The sequence below is a fragment of the Tribolium castaneum genome, chromosome 6 (genome assembly GCF_031307605.1).
Source record: "Tribolium castaneum strain GA2 chromosome 6, icTriCast1.1, whole genome shotgun sequence".
NCBI lineage: Eukaryota > Metazoa > Arthropoda > Insecta > Coleoptera > Tenebrionidae > Tribolium > Tribolium castaneum.
Genome location: NC_087399.1, coordinates 11,900,102 through 11,921,491, shown reverse-complemented (window position 1 = coordinate 11,921,491; position 21,390 = coordinate 11,900,102). Strand labels below are relative to the sequence as shown.

The window sequence follows — 21,390 nt, the reverse complement described above, 5'->3', positions numbered from 1 at the left end:
ATTAATGTTGTACGAGGCGTCCAGCTAATCTGAAAATTGCCGGATCCAGCAGAGGAGAGTACCGGGGGGTTAAGGAAAAACCGAAAACGTCCGCATTTGCCGAAGACAAAAAGCATTTGGACCCAATTCCAAGGAAATGTTTTAATTGCAGCCTTATAGGACACGTAGCGGCCCAATGTCCGAAACCGAAGAGGGAGAAAGGTTCTTGTTACGGCTGTGGGAAACTGGACCATGTCGTAGCAAATTGTCCCGATAGAAAAAGGAAAGAGAGGCCCATTGAGCGAAGCGAAACGGCAAGGAATCACGCAATGCTTGTTGAGAAGTCGGGGAGAGACTGCGAAGTTGCGGTGGACCTTGAATTAGGTGATATTGCTAAAAATCTTTTAGGTGTAGTTGATTCAGGTAGTCCTATATCTTTCATAAGATCATTCCTCATACCACACAATTTGCGTAAGCCTTATTTTGACACTCAGTGTTACACCGGGATTAATTCTTCAAAATTGATAATTTTAGCTCTTTACGAAGGAACTGTGTTTGTAAATAGTATTAAGACGTCTATCCTTTTTCATGTCGTACCCGATGAAACAATGAAGTATGATGTCGCATTGGGAAGGAATTTTTTGTTCACTTCGGGATTGAAAATAAGTTTTGACGATAATAATATGATAATTGAACAAAAACCTAATGAGCGACGCGAAAGTTTTGATAATGAATTGCTCTTAATCGACACCACAGTGTTTGAAGGCAAGGAATTAGATTGTGTTATAAATCCTGAATTACCTCGAGAAACTTTACAAAAGGTAGAAAATTTAGTTTATGAATATAATCTGCCTAAAGTCAATGATACCCAAGGCACTCCGACCGATTTTCAAACCAAAATTATTTTAAGACCGGATCATACTCCTTTTAATTTTCATCCTAGGCGTTTGTCTTTTTACGAAAAAAATCAATTACAAAAGATTTTAGATGATTTACAAAGAGAAGGCATTATTAAGGAAAGCAACTCACCTTATGCTTCTCCAATTGTTTTGGTACCCAAAAAATCAGGAGAATTAAGGCTGTGTGTAGATTTGGAATTGGATAAGCTAAGAGACAAGCGTTATTTTACTAAATTGGATTTAAAAAGTGCATTTCACCAAATTAAACTAGCAGAGGACTCTACGCAATATTCGTCATTCATTACTCCAATGGGCCAATATGAATATGAACGATTACCTTTCGGATTTTGTAACAGTCCCAGTATTTTTATGAGGTATATACACGCAATTTTTAGGAATTTGGTAAGAGAATCAAAAATTTGTATCTTTTTAGACGACATTTTAATACCTTCTGTGACTATCGAAGAAAATTTGCAACTTTTAAAAACGGTGTTGGTAAGGCTCAAAACAAACAATTTAGAGTTGAGATTAGATAAATGCTATTTCCTTGTGACTAGTATTTGCTACTTAGGATATGATATTAATTCAGAAGGAATTACTCCTACGTCAGAGCAAATTGATTCTGTTTTTCGTTTTCCAGTCCCCACTAACGCTAAACAATTACAAAGCTTCTTAGGACTAATAAGCTACTTCCGGAGATTTATTAAGGATTTTTCGATATTAGCAAAGCCTTTATATGACTTAATTAAAAAGAATGCCGTTTTTGAATTTAAGGAAAAAGAGCTGACAGCTTTTGAATTATTAAAAAATTTACTTGTATCTCACCCCATACTTGCCATTTATTCACCTAACGCAGAGACAGAGCTTCATTGTGACGCATCAGCTGAAGGATTTGGTGCCGTTTTACTACAAAAACAACCGGATAATAAATTCCATCCGATTTCATTTTTTAGCAAAAGGACCACGGGAAATGAGAGTAAATATCACAGCTATGAATTAGAGTGTTTGGCGATTATATATGCCCTGAAACGGTATCATCCTTATTTGCAAGGTATCAAATTTAAAATTGTTACGGATTGTAATAGTATCACCTTAACCTTACATAAAAAGGAGTTGAATTCCAGAATAGCTAGATGGGCACTGTTTTTACAAAATTATGATTACATGTTAGAGCACAGAAATGGCAATCAAATGAAACACGTAGATGCTCTTAGTCGAAATCATGTACATATTTTGGAAGATAATACATTTGAGTAAAATTTGTCTTTCAAACAAAATCAAGATTCTTCTTTAGCTGAGATTCGTAATTTACTAGAAAATCAGGAACATTCAAAATTCGAATTACGAAACGGGCTAATCTATTATAAGTTTAAGAATAAGTCGTTATTTTATATACCTGCAAAAATGGAACAGCAAGTAATTAGAAAATATCATGATGATTTTGGACACTTAGGTGTAGATAAAGTAGTAGAATTGATTACAAGGTATTATTGGTTTCCTAAATTACGGTCTAAAGTTAGTGAATATATATCAAATTGTCTGAAGTGCATATCTTTTTCTCCTAACTCAGGTAAACAGGAAGGTGAGTTACATAATATTCCTAAAAACGAGGAACCTTTTCAAATTGTGCATATTGACCACTACGGTCCTCTTGAAAAAAGTACTACCCAACATAAATATGTTTTTGAAATTATAGATACCTTCAGCAAATTTGTAAAGTTATACCCGACTAAGACGGCCAATAGTGATGAGGTAATAAAGCACCTAAAAACTTATTTTCAATACTACAGCAAGCCTAAAAAATTTTTAATATCAGATAGGGGTACTGCCTTTACTTCAAATAAATTTAAATCATTTATGGAATCTGAAAACATCAAGCATGCATTGATAGCTACAGCGGCTCCTAAAGCGAATGGACAAATAGAAAGAGTTAATCGCGTATTAACACCCATGCTTGCCAAACTGACGGTAGAGTTAAATAAATGGGACAAAAGTTTACCACAACTCGAACTAGTTCTAAATAATGCAGTAAATCGTTCCACGGGGTATTCCCCATCAAAATTACTATTTGGGGTCAATCAAAGCTACTTGGAGGATGATAATATTAAAACGTATTTAGAGTCTATACAAAAGGATAGTCGTGATTTACTTACAATTAGGGCCGAAGCAAGTACGAAAATGGAATTGGTCGGTAAATATAATAAAGACCAATTTGACAACCGTCATAAGAGTCCTAGAAAATACCAGGTAGGTGATTATGTTGTAATTAAAAACGTGGATGTAAGTGTGGGCATCAATAAAAAATTAATACCAAAATTTAGAGGCCCCTATATGGTGTCAGAAATCTATTCAAATGACAGATACCTTTTGAAAGACATTCCTGGCTTTCAACATACGCTGGAGTGTACGATACTTCCAGAATGAGACCATGGTTGTCGAGTGATTGCAATTCACTTGTCAAGCTTAATTAGTTAGTTAGAATTTGTAGTTAGCAATGCATTGTCCCATTGCTGACAACTCTACTAAAACAGTTTTAATATCTATTTGTTCTGCAATCACCCTTTTCATTTATATAATTGTAATAGATTATAAGTTTTAAAGTTAAGTTTTCTGTGTTTTAAAAGTTTGTTATTTACGGATTATGAATTTTTGAATTTTATGTCTCTTATGAATTATGATGGACTAAGTACAGTTATGAATTTTTGAATTTTATGTCGCTTATGTCTCTTATGAATTATAATGCATTATGTATTATGTATGAATTCATTTATACTTGATGAATTTGCTTATGTTATTATGTTTATTATGTTTTTTTATGTTTATGTGCAATTATGTTTAAGTTTACCTAAGAATTTTATTGAATTTTAGTTATGTTTACCAGGTTTAGGTTACATTTATGAATTTTGAAAAACTTATGCTACCATCCTTATGTTATATCGATCGAGGGCGATCGAAGTCAGGCTGGTCGAGTTGTAGTCGATTTTACCAATTTAAAGTGCGCGCCAGCCCAGAACGGTCTCCCTAAGATCACTAGCGCCATCTCCTAGCGGGGGTGTTGGGAAAAACTCTCTCTCGCTCACTGCCCTTCGTCGAGGGCAGACCCTTGTAAATAGCGTGTAAATAAAATCTTTTAAAATCACCGTCAGTTTTAAGTCATCCGACCCCCAAAACTTCCCACATAATAATAATCCTAATGCAAAACAATTTAAAGCGACATACAGGATATTGTTGATCCAAATGAGATCTCAGAATCAGCAATTGCCTTGTAGTGTAATGACCTAAGTTCGTTGTGTAGGAAATGTTGAAACTACTTTGTCAAACATATTTCAATAAAAATGTGTAATAAATTAGGTTTTGGCATGTAAGTAATTTCGACACCTTAGGTGCAATGCCTCTTGACCGGTCACTGCACGTCAATTGCTAACCGTAGTACAACCGAGGTATTAAATACTCAATTTATTCATAAGATTTGATTGTTTACCACGGCAGTTGCCAAGACAGTACGTGGTGTTTACTAGTTGCTATGTCTAAGGCGTCGACAATATTACTTACAGAGGCTTTAGACATACCAACCAACATAACCTGCTGTTTTGACAATTATTTTCACATTATTTAATAAATCTCTAAAATAATGTAAGGATCGGGCAAAAAACGCCACAAACATCACGAACGTTAAGGATTACCGATCACTAACAATTGTCTTCGATCGGTAAAATCTCCTTACGGTTCTTGATACTTAATATATTATTCCCAAGCTCTATATACCATTAGTCCATTACACATATTTCCATCAATTTCATAAGAGTAAAAAGCTTTTAATAATTTAAGACACATCACCGTCATCTTCAAAATGCCGAAGACTAACGACAGAATAAGACTGAAGACATCAGTAAACAAACTGAAAAAGTCAGAGTCAGAGACCTCGATTCTGAATTTTCCAAGCCTTGACTACATCCAGACAAACTCGAAAAGATAGTGAAAAAGACTGAAACACCAGTTCCTAAGCAGCCTCCAAGTTTGCTTATAATCAAATACAAATATTTTCCTTCAGTAAAATTACGAGTACGACCTTAATTTTTGTAGGCATGGTATTTTAAGTAAACCAACCAAGACAATTATTGGTTTTGCAAGTGCAGCATAAAATACCACAATGATGTATTCAGTTAAGTGAAGGGAACGTTGGAGATAATATGAATAGCATTAAGGGAACAACAAAGGAGCATCATACGTGTACTATGAAAAACTGTTTGCAGTGCACTAACATGAATTCTCTAAAGCTGAACATGAGCTAATACAGTTAATAGTGTAAAGGGTGTTATGAAATGTTCAGCAAAACAAACTCTATACCATATAGTACAGGAGCTCTAGAAACTTTAGTAAATTGAAGAAAGTAATAATGGTGTTGTGTGTTGACACAATTTGCAATGGCAACACAGCTTGCAGGCTTTGAAGTTTTTTCTTGTAACACGTAATTGTACTTGTCCAAATTGCAATTTAACTGTACTGCATATAATTATGTACTCCAAATGTACACGATCCAAGATTGAGTATATCCACCCAGTACAAATGTAGTTCAGTTCTTATTAGATCCAACTCTAGCGAGCTCGGTAAATAAAATTTTTACCGGTTTTTAAAAATCAAATTTAATTTTCTGTGAACTTAATTATATGTTAGAACAGGTAAAAAAGAGCACGTAAGACAAAAACTGTGCGTACGGATAAAAATATTAAAAATGTGAAACAAATAGCAGTTAGCAGTTAGACAGTAACCAAAACACAACCCACAAGCCAACAGGAGGCACTTAGGCCTAACTGCATCGGTTCGGCTCATAAACAACGCTAAACAAAACTAGGCTTACAAATATAAGCGCAGTTTAAATAAGTCGAGTTGCACTGTGACACTAGCTGTTAGTTAATTTAATCCACCAACTGTCTGTCAATAAGTTGTCAATAATTTACAAATAGGTGAAAATGTAGCAGATTTTCTTTTTGTTTTGCTATCAAAAGTAAAACAATTCAACAAAATTAAAATTAGTGAGAACTTATTTAAGTTTTTAACTTTGAGTCAATTTTAATAAAAAAAACGTTTTGCTGCAGGGATGAGTGAAGCCAGAAATAGAAGCCATATATACTACTTATCAAAAAAAGCGGAACATCCAGAAATAATGCGTTGAATTTAATGAAATTAAAAATATAAAATGGTGGTAAAGTAAACAATAAATGATGAAAAAAGTGTAATTGAAAAATAGAAATTTTAACAAAAAAAACTTAATAATGGGTTGGCCCTCCACGTGCATGTATACACTCTGCAACCCTCCGTGGCATACTTCGAATTAAATGATTAATTTCGTCTTGGGGCAGGGTCTCCCAAGCAGTCAAAATTTCTCGTCGCAGGTCCGCTAGCGTTTGTGGAGGCTGGGGTAAATTCGTCACTCGCCGACCTATTGAATCCCATATGTGCTCGATCGGCGAGAGGTCAGGCGATCGAGGCGGCCAAGGAAGAACTTGCACCTGAACTTCTTCTAAGTACCTCAACGTAAAGCGTGCTGAGTGTGGCGTGGCGTTATCCTGTTGAAACGACGCGTTTTCAATAGTTTGCACATATGGTACTGCGACAGGTTCCAGAACCTCCTGTACGTAGCGCTGGGCAGTCATGGATCCCTCAATAAAAAGAAGGGGTGACCTACTACCATAGGCTATCGCGCCCCAAATCATGACACCCACAGTTCGAGCTACAGGGCGTTCCACAGAAAAGGCCACGTTTCGCCGTTCCCCACGTACCCTTCTAACTCTTTGTCGACCATCATGCATGCCCAAACAAAACCGCGATTCATCCGAAAAGACCACCGAATTCCATTCTAGATCCCAATTCTCTCGCGCGCGACACCAGTCAAGTCGATGTTGTCGTTGTTGAGGAGTTAAGGGGAGCACCAAATGCGGACGATAAGAGTGAAGCCCGAAAGATCTGATTCGTCTATATACAGTTGCCATTGTAACTGGTCGACCCTCTGCAGCATACCACTGGTCACCAATCCGCCGTGTGGAGACATGCCGGTCTCGAAAGGCTAAAAAGTGGAGGTACCGATCCTGGCGTGCGGTAGTACCTCGTGGCCGTCCAGAACCTCTCGCTCGATGTTCTCTCCCTTCTTCCTCCCATGCCCGTATACATCGCAGGACAGTAGCCACTCCACGATTCACACGAGCTGCAATTTCCCGAACCGACATGCCACCTTCACGTAGCCCGACAATTCGCCCCCGCTCAAAAGGGGTTAACTGCTGGTAACGTGGTTGTCTTCGTACGGGAGGCATATTGTTAGTGCCCAATATACACAGAAAACAAAGTTTTCCATAGTTATCGCCAACAGAAAAAGCATATCAGTGAACCCCAGAAAGACTAGAAAAACCTTCTTAAAGGGGTTGTTTTTTGAGGAATGGCTAAGAAACTGTTATCAATTTATTTTTGAGTGGGTAACAACATTTTCACAAAGTTTCAGTTCTTTACCTACACAATTTCTATGTGTTCCGCTTTTTTTGATAACTAGTATATGTAAGCTTTCCTGTTTAGATATAGTAATGTACCAACAAAAAATAACATGCAAACGTAATAATTTTTCAGACCAAAAAGAAAAAAGCTTATTCTGCCACACCAATCCATGATTTCAATAAAAAAAAGCAAAGAACTTTCATTTTCGAAGACGAAGTGCATTGTTCGAGAATTTTCATCTTGAGCAACCATCTACATCACAAGAATTTTTCAAAATTCAAAATTGGAATTGGCAAACTAGGAGTATAAACCAGTCTGCTAAAACAAAATTATTTGTGAAAAAAGTGTAATATAGTATAGACTACATAACCTCCTGGGACCCACTGTCCATTTAAATGGACAATCAGTTTTTCAATCTTAATATTCTTAATACAGGGTGCTCAAAAACTGGCGCACCAACTCAGTGGTACGTCATTGAGAAGCAAGTGCAGATTACGGGAAAAATGTTGAAAAAATTTTTAAACTTATATTTTAAAAAATCTGGAGCTACAAACTTATTGTGTTAACTTCTTTAGTTTTCATTATTTTTTTATGGTTTTATGTTTCATACCAGGTAATCGTTCCGTAACAAAACGATGAATAATTATTTTAAAATTTACTATCAGATTTTAGCAGTTTTTTTAATTTAAAAAAATTAAAATTCATCCAAAAAATCACAGTGTGTAGATGTGCCAACACTGGGAATTATTTCCTAGGAAACCGTTTCAAAAATAATTTGTTTTTATTGTTGCTCAAATTCTATTGCGATCATGACTGTTAGACAACGTTGCCACATATCATTTACCTAAAATTAGTTATTTATCAATAACGTTAATACAAAGAATTTTTTTACTATTTTTACCATTATATGTAACCACTTCTCTACCACACACCATTGAGTTGGTGCGCCAGTTTTTGAGCACGCTGTATATATTTTAGCGACTTAAAACCCACAAAACATTATATTGGACATGTAAGTGCTGCCATCTACACATACTTTGCGTGAACTGAGCGCGAACACCTGTTCTTAAATTTGGTTTTTATAGTGGTGCAATGGCGGCGTTTCGCAATCTAACTTACGATGGTAAGTACGCCGTTTATAATCACTTAAATACGCGCTATCAGTCGTGACGTCACCTCCCCACTCTTATTACGGTAGGTCAGTTGCTCAAAGCTAAACAACCAGTCTTTTACATGTGGTGTAATACGTTTTTCGGTTTTTTGGTTGTGTTTGTGCGTTAATAACGTGTCAAATAGCTGCAGCGGGTGTAATTTGTGCCACTAGAGACTTTAATTTAATTTAGAAGTGACTTTTTGTGAAAATACGAACTTTATAAAAGAATACAGGGAACCACGTTGTCGGTGAGAAAGTGAGTAAGCTTTAATTATACTTTGAGAAACTATTATATTTATGCATTTTAGTGGCAGAAAAGCACATTGTTAAGTTTCACTTTATTGCGAAATTTTTTGGGGACGGTAATCGCTTTTTAGTTCGGGGAGAAAATGCTTTTACCAGCGGTCACGTCACCAAATTTAGGTTTGATGGCACAGTACAACCGATGAGAATTTCTGCAGAAGTTCTACCGAGCATGAAAAAGCTAAATTATACTGTGGAGGTTTGTATTTATTTAACTGTTAGACATTTCTTCTACAAAGTGTGTTTTAGATTTCATATGACCTAGAAGAAGGGGTTAAGACGGCACATTGTACCTGCCCAAGGGGCAACGTGGCTTGCCATCATATGGCTGCAGCATTATATTATGCTCATTATAATGTAAGTGCTACTGACATTGAGTGTCAGTGGAGTGCCCCATCAAAAACAACACCACAAACAGAAGTCATTAAGTTAGCTGATGTTTACAAGCCGAAATTATCAAACTATACGGCACTGTCTAGGTCCTCTACTGAGGACGAAATTATTCAGTTCCGTGCCGAAATAGGCGTCACGAATGTGGTGGGCTTCACTTGGCTCCTAAGACCAGAAGCAAGTGAAGAAGCCAGAAAAATTATTGCAGATATCGAAGAAATTCTACAAAGCTTAGAATACGTGCAGGCCATAGACAAACAAAAGTTTCTTTTGGAGAAGTGCAGAATAGATGAGGCACGCATTAAACTGGTTGAGGCGTGCACTCGGGGCCAACATGTTAACGAAAATTGGCATGTAGCAAGGAAACATCGTTTAACGGCCAGCAGGTTTGGCATGGTACTATCTGCTTGCAGTAGACGAAGATTCCCACCCTCTTTATTTAAAAATTTGGCGGAAGGCTATTCGCTTGACAGGGTTGCTGCTGTGCAGTGGGGTAAGACCCACGAGAAGACAGCGCTCAGAGAATTTGAAGAAGCGACGAATCTTAAAGTCCAAGAGACGGGATTTTGGTAGGTCGAAAATAATTAACACGTATAACTTAGATGAATAATGTAATATTACTTTTTTTTGTAGGTTGGAAGAATCAGGCTTTTTGGGAGCAAGTCCTGATGGATTAGTGGAAGAAGATGGGATTCTCGAAATTAAATGCCCATATAAATATAGGGACACTGACAGTTTGTCTGAAGCCCTGAAGGATAAAAAATATTTTTATTGGAGGGATGAAAATGAGGACATTAATCTTAACAGCAATCACAATTATTACCACCAAGTACAGGGGCAAATGCACATCACTGGTCGAAGTATCTGCTACTTTGTCGTGTGGACACCAAAGTGCACAGAGATATTTCAAATTGAAAAAGATCCGGGGTGGTCAGAAAATATCAATATTTTAAAAGAATTTTATCTTGACCAATATATTTCCTTTATTTCACAATAATAAACTGTATATAAATAGATGGTTTTTATTTTACATTATTTTAATCATCACAATCCTGAAACAATTCTGCTACCTCTTTAATTAATGGAAATTGGAGGTTTGTTAAAGCGGCAGTCGCTTTAAAAACAATATCTCCATAGTGGCACAAAGACTCTGGCAAAAAATTTAAAATATGATAACATTTTAATCGGCGTATTGCCCTTTCGACGTGTATTCTTGCACGTGCAATATTTTCGGTACACTTAACTTGCTCTGGTGTAAATTGGACATTTGATAAAAAAGGTGGAATATTCAAAGTGACCCCTGGTGGCAGAATATTTTGGATCAAAAATCCCTTATCGGCTAAAATCATATCTCCAGTTTTTAACATGTCGATTATTCCACAATTTAAAACAACTTTTTGATCAGAAGTTGATCCCACGTATAAATCACTTACAAATGTGATGACACCATTGGGTGCAACTCCAATTAGCCCTTTGAAAGTATTATGATGTTTGTAAGTACTATATGTTAATTTCTGTGTTGACATAGACTTACGTGATACCACAGTGAAAATTTCGGTACAATCTAGAACTGCTCTACAATTAGTAAAATTGCTAAAACATGTTGGCAAGCAAGATTTATTTTTTTCGCGCGAAGGCATTGTCGTCATAAACTGTTTATATAAAATTTCATATATTACATGGACAAATGTTAAAATAATATTAGAAACTGTGCTTTGGGCAACCCCAAAGCGTTGCGCCAAATCAAGTTGAGGGAAATTGAGTCGTAATTTTACTAGGGTTAAAAAGAGTTGGTCAATTCTAGTTAACTTTTGGACTGTCCATTTGTGGTAATATTTTATGTCCAACTTTTCGATTAAGTGAAACAATGCTTCGAAAATCTGGCTATTGGGAAGACCGGTATATAAAACAATGAGTTTGTCATTTCCTTGAACATTTTCATAGCAAAATCGTACTGTCAGATATTGTATTTTTGCTTTAAGTTCAGCATTTTCCTTTTTGAGAAAATACATTTCTGCTTCAAGAGCCGCATGTGACACCAAGGGTGCTTGCACACCCATAGATTCTAACGGAGCATCTTGAATTATATCTGCTGGTGCTGCAACTACGGCTGTAGACGTCGATGGCACTTCCTCTAAATTCATTGTCGATGGTACTGTTTCTTCCGGTATATCAACACTATTCAAATGATCAAATTGTAAATCAATTTAAAACTAGGATTCACTTTTTACCTTAATGATTCAGCGGAACTAGAACAAGAAGGGAGTCCTTGTTTTTTCATCTTTTTTTTTTCTGGAGATTCCACTTGAAAATAGGCTCTTTTTGCGATATTGTGCAAAAATAATTCAGGACCATTTTCCTTTCTTCCATCCCGAAAATGGCAGCTGCAAACGTAGGCTCCTGGTCCGGGTTCTACATCTCTTCTACATTTAACAATGAAACAAGCAATTAAAAATTAATATCAAAACATCTATTAAAAATTACCTCAACAATTTTTTCCATAGTGCTCGTTCTTTTCCCGACTTAGGAAAACTAAAAAAATGGCATTTATCGCGAGTACTATAGTGTTTGCAATCTGGAGCCCAACACATTCCCATAGTTGTGATGTAAAAACCTACTACACATGAACTATCAAAGTATCGCAACAAAATATTATTCACAAATCATACCTAATGATGTACCACAAAAATGAGATAATGTCTTGGAAAAACAGAATTTTAAAAATTCAAGAACACGAAGATATGGAGAACGATCGGAAAAAACACGATAACAAAAGACACTCACGAAAGAAGCACAGAACTCACAACCCGTACTACTTTCAACCATGTATGTGCCTGAACCCTCTACCCTCGTATACCTGCTATTCATCCCTCGTGATGGGGGAGGGGGACAGAAAACAACCCGTTTATTGGGGTTGCGCCGGTTGCACCCCATGAATTCGTCATTCAGAAGAAATCCAATGTCATTAGTGTGGCAAACCATTTTTCCCTCAGTTTTAAAAGGCCACATAATAATTTACATCAATATGATGTCCAAATTAAGAAAAACTGAATTTTGAAGTTTGAAAAAAGTTAGGTTAGAAAAGGATTTATGTGTTCAACTTACAGAAATATTAGCTCAGTTGCTAAAATCTTTAAGAAACGACATTGCATTTTTCATAGCTATCATTTCTCTGTAAAAGTAATGTTCCTACACTTCTAGCATTAAAGAAATACGAAAAACTTTTAAATGCCCATAAGAAAAGCATTGAAAATGGCGATTGTTTAGCTTTAAGGTGCTGACCTACCTCAAATGTCTACGTCACACTGATAGCGCGTATTGATTTTTTGTAAACAATTTATAACAAGTAGTGTGTAATTGATAGTTTAAATTTTAGATCCAAAAATATTATTTTTATGCTTGTAAACAGTCTTAGAATGAATGGTCCATTTTAATGGACACTAGGTTGTTCTTCTCTAATTAAGCATGTTATTTGATAACCTATTATTCCAATTAAATGGACGCTAGGTCATGCTCGTAAGATATTTAAATTTTCTTATTTTTTATTTTCAGCAATATTTGGCAATAAGAAATCCCTTAGACCTGGAGTTGATGACGAGAAACTTCTTGAGCTACTAAATGCCGATTGTTCCGACATAGACATATCAGATGAAGAAAACGAATTGGATCCTGAACCTGAAGAAATATTTAACGACGAACTCCAAAATGAGCAAACGGAGGAGGAGGAGGCAAATGATCAAAGAGAAGAAAGGGAAGACAGCGAGGAAGATGATGATGAAGATGATCTACTTCCGTTGAGTGTTGTTCGAGACAATTTACTTGTAGCTCAAGCTCAAAATAGCACCAGCAAGGCAAAGCGGACATCTTGGAAAAGAAAATCCACCTTTACACCTCCTAATTTTGACTGGACCGAACCTGAAAATGACTTTGAAAGACGTCTCGCTTGGACGGCAAAGGATTATTTGTCCATGTATTTCACGGATGAAGATTTCCAAAAAAATTGCGATTGTACAAATGCCCGATATGTTGAAGTCAAGGGAGTGTCACTAAATTTAACACTACTTGAGATTAAAAAATTTCTTGGGATGATAACCTTGATGTCTTGTTTAAAATACCCACGTATTCGAATGTATTGGGCTAAAACTACTAGGGTTGAAGCTATTGCAAGAAATATGACACGTGATAGGTTTTTTTCAATTAGGAGTAATCTAAAGGTAGTGGTTGATGGCGATGTTACTGCGGCTGAAAGGAATTTAGATAAATTTTGGAAGGTCCGTCCTTTAATGAATAAAGTAAAAAATGCTTGTTTAAGTTTACCTAGAGAAAAAACTGTAGCCGTGGATGAACAAATGATTCCATTTACTGGTGTCTGTGCGATGAAACAGTTTGTAAGAGGAAAACCAAATCCAGAAGGTTTAAAAAATTTTGTTTGTGCTGCCCCAGATGGACTGGTAATTGATTTTGAATTGTACCAAGGAAAAAATACATTTTTGGAAGACAATTATAAGAATTTGGGAATTGGTCCATCAGCTGTAATTCGACTAACACAAACATTGCTATCTGGTACACACCTATACTTCGATAGATATTTTACCACTTTACCTCTACTTGAACATCTACACCAACAAAAAATGTATGGCACAGGAACTATAATGAAGTCGCGCATTCCTTCAGCTGTTCATTTAACCAGCGACAAAATGATGAGCAAAATGGGACGTGGAGCATCGGAACAGTTATTGCGTGAAGACGAAAAAATTATCATTGTTAAATGGTACGATATGAAGCCAGTTCTTCTGGCGTCCACGGGACAGGGAAGTCAACCATACGACGAATGCAAAAGGTGGTCGAAGAAAGAAGCAAAGTACATTCAAGTACCCAGACCTAACATAGTTTCTAAATACAATGAATGCATGGGGGGTATAGATTTGATCGATCGAATGATAAGTTATTACAGAATACAAGCAAGATGCAAAAAATGGACCGTTAGAGTTATTCTACACTTCTTTGATTTAGCAATGGCCAATTCGTGGATTCTTTACAGACGCGACAAAAAGCGGCTGAACACCACTAACCGAAATATTCAGCAATACCTCGATTTTAAAATTGAGTTTGCTACATATTTGCTGTCAGATCAAAACGATTTCTTTATGGACTTGCCAAGATCTTTGAGTACCAGAGCCAATTCTAAGGGCAGAGTTGACTCACCAAAAGTATGCGATTCTCCAACTTTAAAGAGAAATCGTCATCATTTTCCGGCAATAGCTTCAATAAAAAATTCCGTAAGGTGTAAAAATCAAGATTGCAAAAAGAAAACAAAGTTCTTTTGTGAAGCTTGCAACTTTTTTTTGTGCATTACCAGTGAAAGAAATTGTTTTAAAGACTTTCACAAGTAGATTTAGGACTTTTAAAACTGTTTTTATACTTTTTTAGAATCTTTGTTTCTTTGTGCATATTTAATTTTTTGGTAGGAAAGCAACCTTATGTCCACTAAAATGGACACAGTTTTTTTTGAAAACCAAAATAAAAAATAAAAAAACTTATTAAGAAAAGTTGTTTCATTTTGCCTTTTAAAATCACCCATAAAGTTTCATGGTGATCTAATAAAAATAACCTCTCTGGGTCCCAGGAGGACATAGACTAAAAGGCAAAGGACGCACAAAGTGCGACTTGTGGGAGCAGAGGGGAACTAAGACCTTACCCAGTCATCCATAACGCTCGCCGAAGAATGCAACCAGCATCAACATCAACATCAACAGAGCAGCTCAGGCAAGTGCCAGACGCTGAATTACCTGCTGATGCCATAGATAAAAGATACTATACACTGGCTTCCCCACCTCACAGGCCTCCAGGCCACGAGATAGCTTTGGCTAAATACCGAATGTGCCGCCCATGCGCATCATTCTTGGCATGGATATAAAATGCCCGCAACTTTTAAACTTTTAAATGTATTACCAATTAAGGTAAAAATGAACATACAATTTTTTTTTTCAAAAATATTGTTCCTGGGGGTCGATTTTTGAAAAGGAACCGTAAATTACGTATACGCAAAAATGCGTATATCAAGAAGCGAATACTTTTCAAAAAGTGTATTTTTGAACCATCATTCGCAATTCAAAAGCGAATGTGCGTATATTTGCGAATCATATATGTGGCAATACTGCAATTTGCGAATATGATAAAAAAATAGATGTATGACCTGCCAACCTGCCATGGACCTGTCATTCAATACTGTCTGAATTGTCACTCTACATTCGCAACTTTGCAATTTAATTGATTTAGGTCCGAGCAAGTCTAAAATGAGTGTTCAGAATAAAACACAACATCGTGGCTGTAACGTGTCTTTGCGCCAAAAAGAAGTTCTTGTTGAATTTGTTAAAAAAAATCCAAGTGTTATTGCTGGTAAGCACACAAAAGCATGCACGCAAAAATCTGTCCAAGAAAAATGGGAAGAGCTAGCCACGGTGCTAAACAGTATGCCGGGAGCTATGGTAGCGCTCAGCTCCATTTGCGTGTGCGTCATCTGACATTTCTGTCTCTACGTTTACATAGTAGGGTCATAACGATGACAAACTATCAAATATTTTTTGAGGTTACGAAGTGTTTAAATTATGAGTTGTTACAAAAAATACAGATTCACAAAACAAGAAATAATAAACGCAGAATCAAAAACCTAACGAAACGCAAATCACAAAACACAATAAACGAACGGAAAATACTTGCGATTAACACCGATAACACTTTCGACAAATATGCGACGACGTCTATAATTTACTGTCAATGTCAGTTTGACAAATTCGTGACACTTGACGGTGTTGTCGAAGTGCACATGTAAATTAATGTTCAAGGCTACCACCCTTAGATAGCCCTTAGCTGTTTAAATTTGCATTGTTTTTGATAATTTTTTTATAGCTTTGTGTTGGTAATGAAAAAATGAAATTGATAACGCACACGCAAATCGAGCTGACCGCCACTATACAAAAGAATGGAAGCATTGGCGCAAAGTAAAGACGACTTTTTCAATTTTATTTATTTTTTTAATTATTTTCGGTACCTAAAGGACATGACTTGCGCAATCGCACAAAAAATAAAAGTTCCCTTAGATAATGTGGAGGAAACTGTATTGGAAGTACTTCACCCAGTGATAATATCGGGTCATGACATTCCAGAATCTCAGGTTTCATTTATCTTTGAAAAAGAAACAGCAACGGCTATTAACGATAAGGACTGCATTAGCTTGAATATTGCAGACTTGGACTTTATTGATGAAAATGACGTATTAGTATCAAATGAAGAGAGTGAACATCATCTGGACCCAATTAATTTAAATACAAGCACACAGCAAGTCACTACAATAGTTTTACAAAATTCAGCAGAAGCAACAACAGCATTTTCCAAAAATATGGACCGAAAATTAGCTTTAAAAGAAGATTATTATAAGCAAAAGTTAATTTTGTTAAAAGAAAAAAATGAGTTAAAACTGCAGCAAGTAAATGCATTAAGTAGAATTGCATATTGTTTAGAAAATTTGAACAAAAAATATAGTTAGGTAAATCTTGTACTTGATCGTTAAATATTTTGTTACGTACTGCATTTATGGTGTTCCTGTGTATTGTTCTATTATAATTATAAAATACCTGTTAATAGTATGATTTATTTATTGATTTTTTATAACAAAATAGTTTTTACTAGTAGGTACCTAACGCCGTCTTGCCAAATACAACTGTCGAACTATTCTACTTCTTGCCAATCTCCCGTCCGCCAATTCGGGATTAACTCTGCGCTCTCCGTTAGCACCGTCATTTTCGTCTATATTTTGTGCATCTATTAAACCCATATCAACTATTTCCTCGTTTTCTTCATCAGGTTCAGGAATATTATAGTATATGCACATATTGTGTAAGATAACACAAGCAGTAATTATTTTACATGCTACGTCAGGGGTATAATGAAGGACTCGATGTTTGAGAAGACAGCGAAATCGGTAGTACTCCATTACAACATTCTATTTTAACTCTGGTGTTTTTGTGTATTGTGTTGTAGTGAGCTTCTGGAGATTGATCAACAACTTGGGCAAATGGAGTCAAAAGCCAAGTCCGTAAAGGATATCCGGAATCTCCTACAATAATAACTCGTTAATAAAATTTAAGTAAAAATTTCTTTATAAACCTAAAAGAAAACAGTCATTTTCTCCTGCGGTATGCATGACGCGCATAACATCTTGGACAGCAGATTGATTCCATATGTACGCATCAGGAAATCGGGCATTTACATTTAATATTTTTAAATCAGAGTCACAAATCTAAAATATTTTTTGGCAATGAATTATGATCATTTATCTGCATTAAATTTATTTACAAGTTGCACATTTATGGAATGATAGAATTTTCTATTTATATATAGATGTTCTTGATTATTATCATTCGCTACATGGGTACAATCAATACACCCTACAACCCCCGGAAATCCGTGCTTCTCAAAAAAGCTAAAAAGACACTGTAGAAAAATAGAAACTAATATACTTGTGCCCCATACAGCTATGAAATACCTACTTATCTTTACAAAGGTAGGTCCATACTTAAAACAAAATTGTTGAGTACTTACCCTTGCCTTGTTTTTCTTAAAGCTTCGAAAGTATCAGAAAAATGTACCCATTCGTTATAAATATCTTGCTGTGTTACAGCATTAACAACCTCTTTGATACAAACACTTACGCTTGATTGGCAAACATCAATGTATTTGTTAACACCAACATTTGTTTGATATGAACCGGTAGCAAAAAAATTTAGGGCAATTAAAACCTGAATAATTATGATTTTAGTTTTATAATGCAGCAAGGTAGTCAGAGACCTTTGTTTCGGTACTTAAATCTGAATTTCTTCGTTGCAGACGAATATAGGGCTCTAAGCGATCTACTACGTAATTAAATAATTCATTTGATAGCCGAAACATTTTGATAAATTGTGTTTCGCTTAATTCCAACATAGGATTCCGCGGGAAACGCTGGCGATTAGGCCTATACATTTCTTCTGCTTCTTCTAAATTTCTTATTGCCATATAGTTAATAAACTCTTCCATACTCGCAATCAATTAAGTATTATTAATATTTTGTAAATTGACAACACTCGTAATTGACTCTATAAATTGTACGCTTTATAATTTAAGTATATGCATCTACCATCCGCAAATTTACGTACGCAAATAAACGAACGACTTAAAAAAACGAATAGTCAAAATTAGGACAGCGTCAATTTTATAAAAAAAAACGAACGTCGTTTTTATTTGCGAACGGTCAAAAATCGACCCACTGGGCGCAGTAGTATCATTTGCAGCAAACCTATTAGGAATTACAGGTACATATACTTCTTAATAAAGCACTTATTACACACTATTACAAACTTATAGGTTTAACACTGTGGAAATTGATACAATTTTCATTAAAAATAAATATAAATGATTGTTTATATTTAAGAATAGGACGATGCTTTTAAAGTGATTATACCAACTGTTTGGGGTTTTATCCTGTATATTAAATGATTAAACAAATGTAGAAATAAAATGTGTTTATGAACGTATTTAATTTTTTTACAATTTCTACAAGTTGTTAACACACTAAGTATGTCTCGAAAACGTTTTAAATTGCGCGCTTATTTTCTTAGATTTCCCGCGTTCATAACGGAGGATCTGGATTAGTTGGTTATTGTTTCTTGTAAAATTATTAAACAGTTATTAATAAGTGTACATAACTTTTACTAGTAATTAACCTGAAAGCATCGAAATTTAATAAACTTTTTTGTTATTTTGGTGCGTTTTCAACGTAGCAGTGCCTAATAGGCTTAACTTTAAACATGTCGAAGTAAATCAACAATTTTTTAGTAAACAATTTTACAATTATGTCTATTTTGTTAACAGTACTTCACTGGTGATAATATGTGAGCATTGCAAGAAAACATTTCAGTCAATATCCTCGAGAAATAGACATCTGAAAAATGTTCACTCAGATACTTTAAAGAGTGTGAAAAAGGTGTCACATATAATTTGTACCATTTGTGCCCCCTCAAGCCATTTTCCAAGTTTTCACCTCTACAATACTCATCTATCTGAAAGACATCAAATCGATTGTGCAGTGCAAAATTTAAAATTTCAATCACAAACAGAATTTGAATTATGGAAAAGCGAAGTAGAAAAAGTCCTTCTATTTTTTAAACACGTGTAATAAGACCGAGAAGGCAAATACGTTTTATTTTGAATGCCATCGAAGCAATATGGTAGATTTCCAAAGTAAATGTACAGTCCGTGCACCCAAAATAAGTGGATCCATTAAACTTCAAGGAGCATGTCCCTATCGGATCAGAGCTGAAATGTGTAACGCTACTGGTGAAGTCCTTGTTACATTCACAGCAACACACGAAGGTCACAAGGATGAATTAAGCTGCCAGCCATTATCCGAAACCGAACAAACATCAATTGTAGAACAAATAAAAATGGGAATATCGTACGAAGTAATTTTAAAAAAGGCGAGAGAAATGCAAATTGACGAGTGCAGTAGGCTCAACTTATTAACAATTAAAGATATACGATATTTAGCCGAAAAACATGGTCTGCAGGGAAAAGGCACAAGTATGATTTTGTGGCTTGTGAAACAAAAGTGGCGGAATGGAACAGCGGAAACCAAAACAATGTTTTTTCTATTTAAAAAAAATTGGGGAGGAGCATGATGTTTTAGAAAAAGATGATTTTGCCCTTGGTTATATGAATGAAGAGATGAAATATATGTTGCAAACCTACGGCAAGCGAATTGTATGTCTAGACGGAACTCATGGGACAAACCCATACAACTTCGAACTTACAACCCTACTAGTGCTGGACGACCTAAACATTGGCTACCCAACTGTATTTTTAATCTCCAACAGGAAGGATACCGTGGTCCAAAAAGTTTTCTTAGCAGAAATTAAAAAGAAAATTGAGAACCTTGTACCACAGCATTTTATGACTGATGACACTTTAATTTATTACAACGCTTGGACTAGTATAAAGGTACGGTCTATCTGCAGCGATTAATCGAAGCGATTAGATAAAGGTCACAGATTACGGTTTTCAAAAGAAGAAGATGAAAGACTGATCAATGACGTCCTTCAACATCCTGCTCTATAGGACCCTAAACATAATCTATATAAGAATCAAAATGTACGAGCTAATACCTGGGAAGAAATTTCGCAGGTGGTAAGCAAAAATGGTGGATCAAGAGTCGATTATAAAATGAACTTAAAATATGTATTTTATATTTAAGTTGAGGAGTGCAAGAAAAGATGGAAAAATTTGAAGGATGTGTATTGGAAGAAGAAAAAGGAAGGCAAACACAGAACTGGTGAAGCAGCCAAGCGAACCACCAAATGGGAACACATGGATGCGCTAGCTTTTCTTGATAAAGTGACGACATACAGACAGTATAAACACATACTCTGGTAAATTGTTGAGGTAACTGATTTTTATTGTTATTTTTTAGAACAGTAACTAATGTAACGACAACAAACGAGGAAGATAATAAATCATCGCAAGCAGCAGACGAAGTAGTTGATGAAGACGTGGTCGAAAATAGAGACGAAACGCTAGAAGGGGAAGCATCTCAAGACACTGAAACAGTGGACGAAATGGCAGAATCTCAATACCGTGAGTGTGGAGGGAACACAGTGGAATCTCCGTGCAGGCCACCAAGGAAAAGAAAAACAACTAACGAAAAGCTGTTGGACACTATCAAAAAAAGAGCAGAAGGTCGTTCAGTTTTATTCAAGAAATTGGAATCGGCAATTGAAGACAAACCTCATCCGATAAAACTGTTTTTTGCTAGTATGGCAGAAACTGTCATGCTTTTTCCGCCAGCGCTTGCTGCTCGTACTAAGATGCGAGTGATGGAAGTCATCCATGAATTGGAATTGGAAAATTATGGAGCCAGTTCTACGTCAGCGTATGACTCCCTAAGCCGCGTGCCTACCTCTGCTACTTCTTTGAGTTCTACGTCATCGTATCACCCTACAAGGCGAAAGTCAGATACTACCACATCTTATATAGACTCGTGTTATTCGGCACCCAGTTCGGTTGAGCCGCCTAGAGTTTACGAAGACTGTGCTGATTTATTCAGCAGCACAACTTTCCAGTAAAGACAATACGCTCATATTTTTGTGTGAC

The 21,390-nt window shown here is 35.9% G+C and overlaps 3 protein-coding genes and 1 long non-coding RNA gene across 7 annotated transcripts; 2 read left to right on the top strand and 2 right to left on the bottom strand.

The window, feature by feature from the left end:
• The first annotated feature begins 8,487 nt into the window (after positions 1–8,487).
• On the top strand, positions 8,488–10,221 carry LOC107399178 (uncharacterized). 2 transcript variants are annotated; one of them, XM_015984927.2, is made up of 5 exons: positions 8,488–8,770; positions 8,823–8,839; positions 8,892–9,016; positions 9,067–9,776; positions 9,841–10,221. In XM_015984927.2, exons 3-5 carry the CDS (start codon positions 8,960–8,962, stop codon positions 10,202–10,204), a joined length of 1,131 nt encoding a protein of 376 aa, XP_015840413.1. In that variant the 5' UTR covers positions 8,488–8,770; positions 8,823–8,839; positions 8,892–8,959; the 3' UTR covers positions 10,205–10,221. The 2 variants fall into 2 exon arrangements, with proteins under 2 accessions (XP_015840413.1, XP_015840412.1); XM_015984926.2 differs by having other exon boundaries at positions 8,823–9,016.
• LOC135266533 (uncharacterized) lies at positions 10,166–12,544 on the bottom strand. 2 transcript variants are annotated; one of them, XM_064357489.1, is made up of 6 exons: positions 12,313–12,544; positions 11,877–12,254; positions 11,692–11,824; positions 11,439–11,630; positions 10,742–11,385; positions 10,166–10,678 (listed from the first exon to the last, which is right to left on the bottom strand). In XM_064357489.1, exons 2-6 carry the CDS (start codon positions 12,214–12,216, stop codon positions 10,245–10,247), a joined length of 1,743 nt encoding a protein of 580 aa, XP_064213559.1. In that variant the 5' UTR covers positions 12,217–12,254; positions 12,313–12,544; the 3' UTR covers positions 10,166–10,244. The 2 variants fall into 2 exon arrangements, 1 of the variants encoding a protein (XP_064213559.1); XR_010334628.1 differs by having other exon boundaries at positions 10,166–11,385; positions 11,692–11,821; positions 12,313–12,542.
• A 4,300-nt stretch (positions 12,545–16,844) lies between these two features.
• On the bottom strand, positions 16,845–18,531 carry LOC107398424 (uncharacterized). 2 transcript variants are annotated; one of them, XR_010334630.1, is made up of 4 exons: positions 18,055–18,531; positions 17,563–18,005; positions 17,374–17,506; positions 16,845–17,323 (listed from the first exon to the last, which is right to left on the bottom strand). It is a non-coding gene; the product is annotated as an uncharacterized LOC107398424 (long non-coding RNA). The 2 variants fall into 2 exon arrangements; XR_001575277.2 differs by having other exon boundaries at positions 17,563–18,529.
• A 1,157-nt stretch (positions 18,532–19,688) lies between these two features.
• Positions 19,689–21,362, top strand: LOC107398389 (uncharacterized). The gene is made up of 5 exons (XM_064357432.1): positions 19,689–19,824; positions 19,931–20,241; positions 20,383–20,440; positions 20,495–20,669; positions 20,912–21,362. The coding sequence occupies exons 1-5, from the start codon at positions 19,689–19,691 to the stop codon at positions 21,360–21,362; spliced, it is 1,131 nt and encodes a 376-aa protein (XP_064213502.1).
• Positions 21,363–21,390: the final 28 nt, after the last annotated feature.

Bases quoted from the DNA above. Each gene is read 5' to 3' on its own strand.
- LOC107399178 (XM_015984926.2), top strand. The intron at 9,017-9,066 runs GTTTGTATTTAT...AGTGTGTTTTAG, and splicing joins AGCTAAATTATACTGTGGAG to ATTTCATATGACCTAGAAGA. The intron at 9,777-9,840 runs GTAGGTCGAAAA...TTTTTTTTGTAG, and splicing joins GTCCAAGAGACGGGATTTTG to GTTGGAAGAATCAGGCTTTT.
- LOC135266533 (XM_064357489.1), bottom strand. From the start codon at position 12,216: ATGTGGCCTTTTAAAACTGAGGGAAAAATGGTTTGCCACACTAATGAC. The intron at 11,825-11,876 runs GTATGATTTGTG...GTTCATGTGTAG, and splicing joins TTTTTGTGGTACATCATTAG to TAGGTTTTTACATCACAACT. The intron at 11,386-11,438 runs GTAAAAAGTGAA...TCATTTGAATAG, and splicing joins AGTTCCGCTGAATCATTAAG to TGTTGATATACCGGAAGAAA.
- LOC107398389 (XM_064357432.1), top strand. From the start codon at position 19,689: ATGGGAATATCGTACGAAGTAATTTTAAAAAAGGCGAGAGAAATGCAA. The intron at 20,441-20,494 runs GTGGATCAAGAG...TTTATATTTAAG, and splicing joins GCAGGTGGTAAGCAAAAATG to TTGAGGAGTGCAAGAAAAGA. The intron at 20,670-20,911 runs GTAAATTGTTGA...ATCTCCGTGCAG, and splicing joins CAGTATAAACACATACTCTG to GCCACCAAGGAAAAGAAAAA.